The 14471-nt window shown below is 35.5% G+C and overlaps 1 protein-coding gene across 5 annotated transcripts in view; it reads right to left on the bottom strand.

The window, feature by feature from the left end:
- The window catches only part of uba6 (ubiquitin like modifier activating enzyme 6), a 107689-nt gene that overhangs the window by 51077 nt on the left and 42141 nt on the right, over window positions 1–14471 (bottom strand). For all 5 annotated transcript variants that reach the window (XM_006629887.3, XM_015345322.2, XM_015345319.2 and 2 more), the window contains 2 exons: window positions 9203–9306; window positions 7134–7196 (listed from right to left, as the gene is read on the bottom strand). In XM_006629887.3, the coding sequence (XP_006629950.3) occupies window positions 7134–7196; window positions 9203–9306 (167 nt within the window). The remainder of the gene's footprint in view (window positions 1–7133; window positions 7197–9202; window positions 9307–14471) is intronic.

Raw genomic sequence — 14471 nt, 5'->3', positions numbered from 1 at the left:
AGCACACATAAAATTGCCAAGTTAAATGTTAATTCAAAATAAAATGTAAAATTTTATGTAAAAAAACATACAAGTTTCCAGATGCAGCAGCAAATAATGGTATACAATATTTGACTCCATGGTTAAGGAGGGGTTGACAAATTAAGCAAAAGATGAATAATGGAAAATCTTACTGTAATTAAACAATGTAATGAATTTACCATTTATCTGCATTGAATAAGGGTGAAAAGGTATGTAGCATGTTCACCTCTTTTAAGTGTTTTTTAGAAAAAACATGTCCAAAAAACAGTCCATAGGATAGCTTCAGAAAGTATTTGGACCCCTCCACTTTTTCCACACTTTGTTGTTGTTTGACTTATTTCAAAATGGAAAGAATTGATTCTTTTTTGCAATCATTCAACACACAATACCCCATAATGATAAAGTGAAAACATGTTTTAGGAATTTTTGCAAATTTATTAAAAATAAAAAACTGAAATCTTCCATTTACATAAGTAATCAGACCCTTTATTCAGTACTTTGTAGCAGTGCCTTTAGCAGCGATTACAGGTGTTATTCTTCTTGAGTATGCTTCTACCTGCTTTGCACACCTGGATTTGGACAGTTTCTCTCCATCTTCCTTGCAGATCCTCTAAAGCTGTCAGACTGGATGGGAACTGTCAGTGAACTGCAATCTTCAGGTCTCTCCACAGAATTTCTATGGGGTTCAAGTCAAGGCTTTGCTGGGCCACTCAAGGACATTCGGAGACTTGTTCCGAAGCCAATCCAGTGTTGTCTTGGCTTTGTGCTTTGATCGTTGTCATGCTGAAAGGTGAATCTTCGCCCTAGTTCAAGGTTGTGCGCACTCTGGAGCAGGTTTTCTTCAAGGACCTCTCTGTAATTGGCTCCTTTTTTTCCCTCAATCCTGACCAGTTTCCCAGTCCCTGCCACTGAGAAGCATCTCCACAGCATGATGCTGCCACCACTGTGCTTCACCATATGGATGGTATTTGCCAGGTGAGTAGTACCTGGTTTTCGCCAGACATTGGGTTTGGCATTCAAGCCAAATAATTCAATTTTTGTCTCATCAGACCAGAGAATCTTTACCCTCATGCTCTCAGAGTCCTTTAAGTGCTGTTTGACAAACTCCAAGCGGGCTGTCATATGCCTTTTGCTCAGGAGTGGCTTCCGTCTAGCCACTCTACCACAGACACCTGATTGATGGAGCGCTGCAAAGATGGTTGTCCTTCCAACCGGTTCTCCTATCTTTACACTGGAATTCTGAAGCTCTGCTAGAGTGACCATTGGGTTCTTGGTCACCACCCTGACCAAGGCCCTTCTTACCCGAATACCCAATTTGGCCGGATGGCCAGCTCTAGGAAGAGTCTTGGTGGTTCCAAACGTCTTCCATTTGACAATGATGGAGGCCACCTTCAATGCATTACCAATTTTTTATACCCTGTTCCAAATCTATGCATTGACACAATCCTATCTTGGAGGTCTACAGAAAGTTCCTTGGACTTCATGGCTTGGTTTTTACTCTGGCATGCACTGTGAACTGTGGGACCTTATAAAGACAGGTGTGTGCCTTTCTAAATCGTGTCCAATCAAGTAAATTGGACTACAATCAAATTATAGAGACATCTCAAAGATGATCAAAAGAAATAGAATGCATATGAGCTCAATCTGTTGTGTAATAGTAAAGCATCTGCATCTGAACACTTATGTAAATGAGAGATTTCAGTTTTTTATTTTTAATAAATTTGCAAAAATTCCTAAAAACATGTTTTCACTTTGTCATTATGGGGTATTGTGTGTCGATTGATGGCAAAAAGGAGTCAATTCAATCCATTTTGAAATACATCCGCAACACAAGTGTGGAAGAGAAGGGTTCTGAAAACTTTCTGAAGGCACTGTGTATCTTTAGCTAAATAATCTGTCAATGTAACAAAATTCATAAATCTAAACTGACTGTAGTATTATAATGATTACTAATGCTTACTACCTTTCTTTACATGGCTATCTTTTATTTGTGAGTGCTTAATATTTTAAAGAGCTAACAATCTTCATGTTAATCTACATATGCAGTGCCTACATAAAGTCCACACATCCTTTACAAAGTAACACATTTTGTGGCCTAATAGTCACAATGACACAATGAATCAGAAATATTTTTACCTTCATTTACACATTTTAACAAAAAACTTCCATGTGAACAACAAACACTCAAACACTCTGAAAATTAATTATATATGAAAATATAGAATTATGGGTTAGTTATGTGTACATACCCTGTATTAATGCTTGAAATATAACCATATTGGATATATATTTGATAGGTCTAAACAGTACAAATATAGCACAACTACTGTAGATTTGGTAATATTTGTCCATTCCTCCTTAAAGAACTTCGAGCTCAGTCAAGTTGCAAAGGGACCACTGATGGACTGTAATCCTTAAGCTATTCCTTAAATTCCTTCATTCTTCGAATTCTTTCATTCTGAAACGTTTTCCTCAAAGACTATTCTGTACTTTGTTCCATTGATTTTCATTGTATCCTGACTTGTGCCCTAGTCCTTGCCAATGAGGAACATCCTAGTAACATGATATAACATTACCATTCTTGACAGTAGGGATGGTGTTCTTTGTGCTATGTATATATATATATGAAACAACATTTTCTGGAATGAGAATAGTATAGTTATTGCTTATGTACTCTCACAAAAAGTTGTCAATTTGTTTTAAGCCCTCTGACCAGCAATACAGCTTGTGTAGGGAGGCATTGCAACTTGCCAATCACACGAAAGCTCATTATGTGCACTTTTACTCAACAAGGTACAGGTGGAACAATGCCCGATCAGGTCACCTTTAAAAAGGCCTTTATTCAAAGCTTAGGTCACTGCAAGAAAAAGGCCACACTTAATCAGTTTTCTTTCTTGAATGTCACCAGAAGCAAGAAAGAAAGCCATTGGCATACTGCAGGCAGGCACGTCATGTGCCAGAACTGGCAGACACTTTGGAGTAAGCTGCTCCACTGTTTCCTTTAGGTAAGGTGCTACCCAAATATCATACAGATGCAGCCATTCAAAACAAGCGGGGTATGCTGTGGCACAACGCGTTGTATGTGTCGCAGTATACCACAATTACCATATGCAAATTAGATTTGAATTAGATTGTTAATAGAATCCGGAATCACCTTGTAAAACTGGCAGGTGGAGCTGTCACCAGAAAACATCCGGTTTTCTGGTGATATTATGTAAACTGTACTGTACATTCCTGGTCTTGGAAGTTTAAAGAAATAATACACACCAGTATTCCATTTCTCCCTAAACATTTTAAGCATCAAAGTCTTATATGTGGTTATTTCTGAAATCGGTATGCTTTTGTTTAATCCAATAACGAGCATATTCGCAGAAAAGCTTAAAATTGTCACTTTTCACAAAGTATATAAATGTACAGTAATATAGTCAAAAGGAGCACGTAAAAACGTTTCCGAAATAACCACATGTAAGACTTTGATGCTTAAAATGTTTAGGGAGAAATGGCATATTGGTGTGTATTTTTTTTTTATTTAAACTACCAATACCAGCAATATACAGTTTACATTATATGTTTATGTTCTTAAATTAATATCGTTTATGAGCATATTAAAGGCATGGTGAATCGGAGATTCTCAAAACTTACTTTGTATGATTGGAAACGAATATGTGATCGATCAACGAAAAGCTGTGGTGTTCCTTTTTGTCAATGAAAAAATAGTAATTCTTTGGGTGATAAAGGGAAATACTTTTGAGTTTACAGCTTGTCCAAGGTCATTCATTATTAATACTATTAGTAATATCTTCGGTAAAGACTTCGATGCATAAAATATTTCTGCATAATTAAAATATTTATGATAAAGGTAGGTTGTGTACTTTTGCCCAACTGAGCAATCTTGCTTTCATAAAATATACCAACTTTGTAATGTATGATGATTAACATGCTGTAATACACAGTTTAAATTTAAAAGCTCAAATGCTGGAAATGAGAGGTTAAGCTTTATTAGCTCCTCCTGGCGGTTTTACAAGGTGATTCCAGATACTATTAACAATCTAATTTGCGGTATGACGCGTTATACCACATTTTGATGCGACACACCCACTGCATTATCCCGCAGCATACCCTGCTTGATTTTGAATGGCTGCATCTGTATATACCTCACACCTGAAGAAGGCTCCACGGCCAAAACGTGTTTCCTTTCTGTTCAGCATGGAATGAACCCGTTAACTGTTCCTTTGCAGTCTACGTATGCTGACACAGCTACCTTACACCATATATATATTTATATAGTATGTTGATCATTCTACAGTTCATGCACAGTGTTACACAGTGTTGTATTCATATTATTTCTTATATTTATTATTAACTTTCCTGTTTAAACTGTTTTACTGTCTGACTGCAAGCCAGTACAAACGCACTGGAGAAATTACATTCCTGAATGTAATTAAATGTCACTCACTGCGTTCTACAATCTTTGGGAGAACATGAAAAAGTCTCTTAATAAAATTATTACAACTTTGTTCGGTCATCACCTCTTCCAAAAACCTGTTAATTGCTGTGATGATTTCTTGCTTTGTACCATCTTCCAAATATAGCCTTTGAGGGAGTGTGAAAGGACAATAATATCATGATGATGTGATGATGCAATAATAAAGCAGGCCTCCTATTATAAGTTATATATTCAATATATATACAGTCATGTGAAAAAAGAAAGTATACCCTCTTTCAATTCAATGGTTTAACATATCAGGGCATAAATAACAATCATCTGGTCCGCACCTGCTTCTATAATTAGACAAATCTAACCTCAGATAACTGACAACACAACAGATTTTACTACAGTATGTCATTATTTATTCAACAAAAAGTAAGCCAAAATGCAGAAACCATGTGGGAAAAATTAAGTACACCCTTACTGCTTCCATAGGAATTAAGAAGGTAAGTAGCAGCCAGGTGCTGCTAATCAAATGCGCTTGATTAGTTGATCATCAGGAAGTGTGACCACCTCTATAAAAGCAGAATTTTGGCAGTTTGATGGTCTGGAGCATTCAGGTGTGTGTTAACACCATGTCAAGGAGAAGAGACATCAGCAATTGCAAATTGCAAATAATGGCCTAGTCAAAGTCCAGACCTCAACCCCATTGAGATGCTGCGGTTAGTGATTTTTTTTTAAAACCACTAACATCAAAACAGGAGCTGGAGTAGTTGCTGCTGCAGTTCATAGCCTCACAATATCCTGCAAATGCACTGGATCTGCAACACTGCTCGCTTTTGACTGGATAGTTAACACCTGTCTCAGTCTGTCTGGGGGATGGGGTTGGGTCTGAAGTTACTGTCTCTCTTTCTCAATTTGATATCGGATGTCAGGACACAGTACTGCTATGAGCTTAAGAGACTGTGAATATTTCACATACTGTAATATAGAAAATTAATAAAACATCAATATAGAATACACATTAATTAGATTTAATAATTAGATAATTATTTTATTTATATAAGATTTTAATTATACAAATATATTAGACATAGTGACATTAAAATCTTGGTATTCAAAAGACCACTTTAAAACTTTTGAGTAGTCATTTGAATGACTTTTTTTGTGTTCTGCAACTTGCTTAGTCTTTTGGTAAGGTGCATTAGTAACCAGGAGACAGACAGTGCCAGGAAGTCGTCCTGTGGTATTCAAGGTATTTGGGAGTTTCTAAGCTAAAGCTGTATCAGTGGCTATTTGGAATGTGTACTGAATACTAAAAGCCACACCCAGTTTTGATTTAAATTATTATAAATAATAATTAATTTTAATTATTCTTAAATTAATATTGTTAATGATGTTCAGAGAAGTTATTATACTTTGGTTATTTTTAGCCATCAATTTCCCTTTAGTTCCATGATTTCCATATTAATATAAAAAGTCTACAGCTTTTTTACAATGAAAACGAGCAGTCATTAAAAGGGTTAAAATATTATAGCTTTTTATAAAATATCTAAACTTTATAAAATTAGAAAGAGCACATTAACATTTTTTCCAAAATAACCACAATAAGTGACTGAGAGACTTTGATGCAGAAAATATTTATGAAGAAGGTGGAATACCGTTGTGTACTTTATAAGTAGCTACCATTACCAGCTATATGTATGTATATTAGGTAGACTATATATATGCAAGGGAACAAGTAATAGGTTTATTCCATGCTGAAAAAAAGAAGAAAGAAAACGCAACGTTTCGGCCATGGAGCCTTCTTCAGGTGTGAGCAGTGAGCTTCCTACGCATGTTGACACAGCTACCTACCTGAACTATATATATATATTTATTCATAAATTAATATTGTTTATGACATTCAGAGATGTTGTTTTTTTTATTTTCAGCTACCAAAACTTTCCTTTAGTTACATAATTCCAATTTAATTTTGTATATTAAGTAGATTTAAATATGCACAGTAGAGAAACAAGCAATCAATTCACTAACATCTAACGCACCACAAGAGCCATTGATCACCTTTGGCCAATGAATCTCACACTATACTGCGCTGTAGTACTGCAAATAATACAGTGGTAATAAGAATTAACACACATTCCGAGTGGCTGCATCTGTAATACAAGTGTACATGTAAGATGCCTGAACAGCGATCACTGAAACAAACAGTGCTGTTGCTTCCAACAGTCACAAACTAGACAAACCACTCAGTGATTATGGATAGCTGACAGCATAATAAATGTATTGTTACACTTCTGTAAGTGTTTTAGAAGCACCAGAGTTTATTTGTCTTCCTCTTTGAAAGTCCTGTTAATTTATACAAATTCCAACACTGTTGACCCAGTAGTAATCTTGGGGCCTTCCCCCCCCATTATTCTATTATTTATTAAAAAATAATATTCAGTACTGGTGAAAGTGAAAAATGACATTTAAGTTATTTCAAACAGCTGATGTAGTCTTTACAATTTAAATTAATAATTCCGTACCATATTTTACAGTCAACCCTTCAAAATACTTAAAATAAAGACAAAATTAAAACACCATATGCATTACTGGATTTATCTGGGCTAAGATAATACACTGCTAGTTACCACTGGACAGATTATATCCTCATTAGGAAACAAACAAAAAGTTCTCTCACCTCAGGCTTGCTTAAATCAGGGGCGAGAATATTTGGATCTAAAAGCTGCTTCTCCATGTTTTCCTGAAACGGATAAATTGAAAACAAAATAAAAGACATACTTCTGACATAGCTTAAGGCCACAAGTCTCTTGGTGTGCAATTAAATTACTAAATTAGAACTGGAAATATGAGAAAACATTTTCCATGGTTTCTTGAAGAAAAGCAAAGAAGAAGTTGTACCATGCGCTGTCAGTGGACTGCATTAAATTAAGACTTAACTGCCTTCAAAGATCATTCTGACATACAGTTGAGAGCACTTAAAACATACTGAAATATAATTTCCAAATATATTTGTACATCTACAGTATATAGGTGCTGATGCACCTAGGGGTGTGCTACATTTCTAAGTGGGTCATTGATTTTGTCAATGTTTTACACTGCACCACGATGACCGCAGACAGAAGGCAGTGTGATGTCATGTCTGGAACTAGGCACAGGTGTGTGTCCTGTTCCAGACCACATACAATTTGGGCACCCCTGGTCGCATTGCATGCTTCACTGAATCTCTAAGTGAAAAGAACTTAACACAACCTCTGCAGGATACAAACTTAAATATGACATATTTCTGCACATTCTAATGCACAATTACTCTATTTGCTGAATTTAACAGATTGAAAATAAAACAGAAGGATAAAAACAGAAGGACTGGCCCAAGAAACATGAAAAGCATTTTCACAGTGTTTGGTTCCAAACAGCTTCTAAATCAGGTACAAAGAATAGGAGGCAGAAACACCTTAGATTGATGTTTCCTCATTTGTGCGCCAGGTAGTTAAGAGATGGATGTAAAAATCACTTTTCTAGGCCTCCAACATTATCCACAGTAGCCTCAGTGCTTTGAAAAAATGAATATACTTGAGTGGTGTCATTGTTGTTGAAAAATAACTTTTATTTATACGAACACCACATAAGAGCCATGTGAAAAATCTAGAACAGTTCATTTAGAGCTCATCATTTTCCTACAAGCCAAGATATTCTATCACAGTCAGTTTTGAAACATTACGGTGTATTTGCTTCCACAATGTTGCGCAATCCCATTTCATGTATGCATTAAATGCTCTCATTAAATTTATATTTAAAGATAAGACTACATTACATGTAATTTAATGCATTCATAAAAACGTTTTAGTTTGCGGTATTAAAGTACTTTCTAATATCACTGTGGAGCTTACTTAAATATTAAAGTTTAAATTGTGTATATCTTTTTCACCCTCAGCAATGTTTTCTTTTAGTAATTTTTATAAGTTTTTTAATAAGATAATAATAACTAATAACTAATAACTTATTTTATTTATATTTTTATTAATATTTATGCAGTCTTTTTTTGCAAAACCATTTCCGACTCTTTTAGACATTCATCAATCAGTCCTAGATTAATCATGTTCTCGATTTTCAAAATGCACTGCATATTACAAGTATTTTATATCCCATTGCCTGTACTTGTGTTCTCTCAACAGCGTGCTATGCAAATCCCAATTCTATCTAATCAAAATATGTCTGAAATAAAACAATTTACTTTGCAATAATGGTTTGGATTGAAAAGGGCAGTCAAATTTGGACTTATGACCATTTGATATGAGAGATCGAACAACCCAATTATTGCAATAGTATTCAAGTGGTTATTAGGTGATGGGACACTATCTTCCTATTGATAATTTGTTTTAGAAATCATTTATACAATAAATACTGTAGATTGAAGTATTTTGGGGTATTTGTTTATGTAGTGTCTGTGCTAAACTGGAATACCAGACCCTAGTAAAAGGCATTCTGACAAATAAAAGTCTGAAAGATGGATTACATCAGGAATTATACAAACTTGGTGTTATTAATATTTTTTCCAAAAATGGGAAATTATCTGAAATTTCTAATAAATGGATAACTAAATATCTTAAACATCTAAATCAAATTTAATCAACATAAATTAGAATAGGTTACAATAGAATCTTCAAGATTAAAATACCTTAAAGGACTGTAGGCACTGTCAAAGCAATTTACTTCAATGTAATGCTAAATGACTGATGATATACTTACAAAGCAGTACATCATTGGTGTTTTTATCTGAAGTACTATTCCTCCATGGACATATGGCTGCAAACTAGACGTGTCTCCTATTGCAAAGGTATAGGGGGACAGGACTGAAAAAAAAAATAATCAGGTTTAGAATAATAATGAACAAATTTCATTTGATATATTTCATATTAGATAGACTTTTTTTAAGCTCTACAATGTAAAAAAATTAAATAGCAAGGTATTAGTTGAAATCCAATTACCTGGTTATTAATACAAAATCAAAAACAGAAATGCTTTGTGTGTTTGTGCACAAAGTCAAGGTAATGTTTTCTAACTTACTTAATAACTGCATTAATGATAACCACATAACGTCTAGGAGATGATGCATAGAAAATACATCACAAATAAATTAATAATACACAGTGCAACATCTTTAGGTCTGTAATTCAAAGTCATTTTAAAAAGGTTGTTTGTACATGGTCATTAACAAATAATTCCCCCATGGAAGGGAATGAAGCTTTAGAATAGCTTACAGACCATTCAACAAATGCAAGAGCTTTTTTTTAAATAATCAGATGCAGGAATGCACAACTTTGTAAAACCACCAGGTGGCACAGTGAATGGTTAATGTGGAGAGTGGAAGAGGTCCGGACTTAACACAAAACACCTGGGTTCGAATACCAGCTAATGCCGACCCTTTTGGGAATAATTTCTGTCCCTTAATATTTTTTTAAAAATCATAAAATTTAATTTGTAAGCTATATTATCGTTTTAATTATTTTTTCACAGTATGCAAAATATTAAAAATAAAGGTAGGGCTGTTTTAGAAAGCAAGATTACTCAGCAGGCTATATAAAAATAGCTTATTGCTTTAGCCCATTATGAATGGGTACACATTTGCATTAAAATGGTGTGTATTTGTCTTACTGCTAATTTAAATATGAATAGAAAAAGATACTTTTATTTTATATTTTGCTTTATATAGTGTATTATATAATTTAATATACATAATACTAAATTTAAGAGTGAATAAACAAAATCACAACAGTAAAAAATTGTTGATTATCCTGCACAGCTGCAGTGTAGCTGAAAAAAAAAAGATTGCTTTATGTTGGGAACCAAAGCAGCACAAACACTATTTTTTTCAGCACAAACGGAGCACACTGTTAATACTAAGTAAAATAAATTACTTATTTCCTGCATCAGTTTTAGATCATTTTAGCACATTCTTCACTGCTTCAACTTGCTGACGTTTAAGAACTGTGACTTGGGGTCCTGCGCTGGACTACTCCTGTGAATACTTGTGGCTTCAGCTCTGATAAATTAACTCAGCTAAAAAATTAATAAGTCTCCAAGAGGAGACGTTCAGCATAGTAAATAAGAAAAACTTGTTGATAAATTGTTGATAAATTCTGTCAATTAACTGTTAGTCTTGAAATGATGACTAACCTAATCCTACGTGGATTTATGATAGATCGCTGGAAAAGGTTCGTGATTAATGCTTCATTCACTTTTTCCATTGCTTTCTATAGTGGCTTGGCCAAAATTTGACTACGTTAGCAACAGTAAGAAGGAGCAGGGCCCTGGGTAGCTCCATAGTAGGTCCTAATACATACTCTATCCCACTCTAGCTAGTAAATAGGTTAAAAATTTATTATAAACCTTGGAGATCCAGTTGATTAAAGGACAAAGATGCATTAAAATACATCTGTCTACTACAGCTCTTGAAAATTTAAAACACTTACATGTTGGGGATTATGAAAATGTATTTTACTTATTGACTAAACCATCTGGTCAATTCCTGATTTTCACAAATTTCATGAGCCTCCATTTGTAACATCATTTTATGTACTGTATCAAACAATTTTTATTAATCACTACCGCAGCATTCTTAGTACATGATTTATTTTAGAAGGTGTTATCGTTTTAATTCATTCAATCCTGCCCCATAATGTAAAAGATGCCCCCATCTAGTAACATCAGATTTGACATTATTTAATATTTCTTTACGAGTTATGTCACAAGTTTAATTGTTATTTGATTTTATTCGCAACCCAAAGTACTGTTCTCCTTTTTCAGTTGTACTGGACATACAATCTACTATAGAAATGTGACAAATTAAGAGGAAGAAATTGACCTGTCCCAATATACCTTATATCCAGATATTTAACCAAAGCTATTAATAATTTCAACTGCCTCTGAAAAGGATTTATATATGTCTGAAAGATATAATATTACATTATCTGCATATAATGAAATCGTATTCGTTTTCCGATAAACCTCTATACCTTTAAACTCTGCTGATGCTCTCATTTCACAAGCTAAGGGTCTCTATGGCTCAACTAAAAAGCAATGGGAGAAAGGACATCGCTGTTTGGACTTCTGTGAAAACTGAAAGAACTGCATGAGCAATTATTGATGCAAATGGCCTAGTACATAACTTTTGAATCAATTTAATAATTAGGACCACATCCATATAATTTTAGTACATTAGAAAGGTATCTCCATTCTGTCAAAAGCCTTTTCTGTATCAACTGTGCATACAGCAGGCAGCGATTTAGCAAGACTACCATAATGCATCAGGTCATAAATCCTGTCTGATCTTGATGTATTAACTTTGGTAGAAATGTATATAATCTGGTTGCCAATATCTTTGCCAGAATCTTATTGTCCATATTTATTTAACTAATTGGATGATAACTACAACACATAAAAAAGGATCTTTCCCTTTTTATGTATTAATGCTATCAAGGATTCCATGAATGATAAGGAAGGAGTAGCTGTTAACCACGTATCACTAAATGACTGCAAGAGAAGTAGGCTAAGGTCTAGCTGGAAAGTTTGGTAAAACTCAGCAGTGAAGCCATCTGGTCCAGGCGACTTATTAGGTGCAAAAGAAGTAATGGCTTCCCTAATGTCTATTATAGCTATATCTTCTTCAATAATATTCCTTCCAAGTGCAGACCATTTTGAGAAATCTGTATCAGCCAGGTAGTTCTGGATGTACTAGAGACTTCAGATTTATATTATTTTGCATAACAATTTAAAAAAGCCGAATTCCTATCTGATCTTTGGCGATCATTCCATCAGCCTTGGTAATACTATATATACTATAATTACATGTCATACGTTTCTTCAGCCTGGCTGCCAAGATTTTCCTTGCCTTTTCTACATCTTGACAATACCTTATCTGGGCCCTATTTATAACAAACTATTTTAACTCTCAGTAACTCATTATACTTTAGCTAGAGAGAAATCGGAGTACTCCAATCTTGATCATTACATTTCTGAAAAATGTCTGTAAAGCATTAATCTGAAACAACAATTCTAATTCCTTAGATTCTCTTTGCTTTTCGGAATAGCTGGCTATTCTAATAAATTTTCACATGACATCTGAGGGTCACTCAGTGTTTTCATTAGGAAAAGATTTACGATTGATAACATTTGTAATATACACTTCTAGATGTTTTTAATAAATTCATCCTAGAACGTGATTATTAACTCCAACTCCCATAATATGTTTTCCTGTGTCTTCCTCACCTCCCCCCCCCACCCCACACTTCCTGTATTCCCTCTCACTAAAATTCAGTATGGCCCTTACCATAGTGGACCGATTTTGTTCTCACCTTCTCACACTAAACTGAAACAAAACATTAATAATTGGGAAAAAAAATGACAGACTTAAGTGCATTAAAAAAACTAGTCACTGCCACATAGGGAAGTTTGTTTTTTTTAAAGAGCAGTAAAAGAATATCCTGATGCGAGTTAAATTTTCCTTACAGCCAAGTTGTAATTCTGGTATCTCAAAAGAGCTTGTCATTAAAATATAATTTATCTATATTAAAGCTGCATTTCAATGCTCTGCTCTCAACCGTTTCATAATAGGGTACAGCTTCTTTCTCCTAGTTACTACCTCCTCTGGAAACTGATGATTTATGGGAAAGTTAATCCTTTTCAATACTCTCCCCTCCTCCATCACCATCATCTTCATTTTATAATGCTAGAACCATGCAACATTTAGCTACTTCTGAATGTACTTGAAGTTCAATTTCACGTTTATTTGCCATTCCAGCCATATACAAGTATACAGTGGAACGAAATATCGTTCCTTCTAGTCCACGGTGCAAATACAGACAGGACACTGACAGAATTGTAGACAAGATACACATAGTGCAGACAGTTCAAATTACAAGGCAAATACACAACACACTGGGTGGATTTAAACCCTGTTTCTGGAATGGGAGTGGGTGCAAGTAGATTCCAGGGTGTTGAGGAGCCTGACAGCCTGTGGGAAGAAGCTGTTACAGAGTCCGGTGGAGCTACCCCATAGTCATCTAGGGTCATCTACTATACTGGAGGTCCTGTGTAAGCAGCGTATTTGATAGGCGACACAAATGGAAGGGAGGGAGGCTCCAATGATCTTTTCAGCTTTTTCCACAATTCGTTGCAGGGTCTTGAGGTCTGAAGTACTGTAATTCCCAAACCAAACAGTGATACAGCTGGTCAGGGTGCTCTCAATGGTGCTTCTGTAGAAAGCGGTATGAATGGGCGGGAGAAGGTTTGCCCTCCTCAGTCGCTGCAGGAAATGGAGACGCTGCTATGTTTTTTTTGGCTAGGGAGGTGGTATTGAAGAACCAAGTGAGGTCATCAGTAATGTGTACACCAAAAAACCTGGTGCTTCTAGCTGTCTCCACAGGGGATCCATTGATGTACAGTGGGGAGTGCTCAGCGTGGATCCGCCCGAAGTCAATTAACCTCTTTTGTTTACATGAAGAGATAGGTAGTTGTTTGTTTCACCAGTCCACTAGTTGCTCCAACTCCTCTCTGTATGGTGACTCATCGTTGTTGCTAATGAGGCCCACCATTGTCCTGTCATCGGCAAACTTGATGATTCAGTTTGAACTGTGCTTGGCAGCACAGTCATGAGTCATCGATGTGAACAGCAGTGGATTGACCACACAGCCTTGGGGGGTTCCAGTGCTCATAATGATGCTGCTGGAGAAGTTCTTACCGATCCGGACTGCCTGAGGTCTCTCGGTCTGAAAGTCCAGAATCCAGTCACAGAAGGAGGTGTTAAGGTTCAGCAAGCTCAATTTTTTTTTGTCAGCTTCTGGGGGATGATTGTATTAAATGCTGAACTGAAGTCAACGAACAGCATTCTTACATAAGAGTCTTTCTTTTTTAGGTGGGACAGGACCAGGTGAAGGGCAAGAGATACAGCATAGTAAGTAGAACGGTTGAGGGTCCAGAGGGGTAGGGAGTCTTGACTTTATGTAGCTCATGACTAGCC

This window comes from Lepisosteus oculatus, chromosome 1, assembly GCF_040954835.1.
Source record: "Lepisosteus oculatus isolate fLepOcu1 chromosome 1, fLepOcu1.hap2, whole genome shotgun sequence".
NCBI classification, from domain to species: Eukaryota; Metazoa; Chordata; class Actinopteri; order Semionotiformes; family Lepisosteidae; genus Lepisosteus; species Lepisosteus oculatus.
The sequence above is the reverse complement of the archived record's forward strand: the minus strand, read 5'-3'. Positions and strand labels throughout refer to the sequence as shown.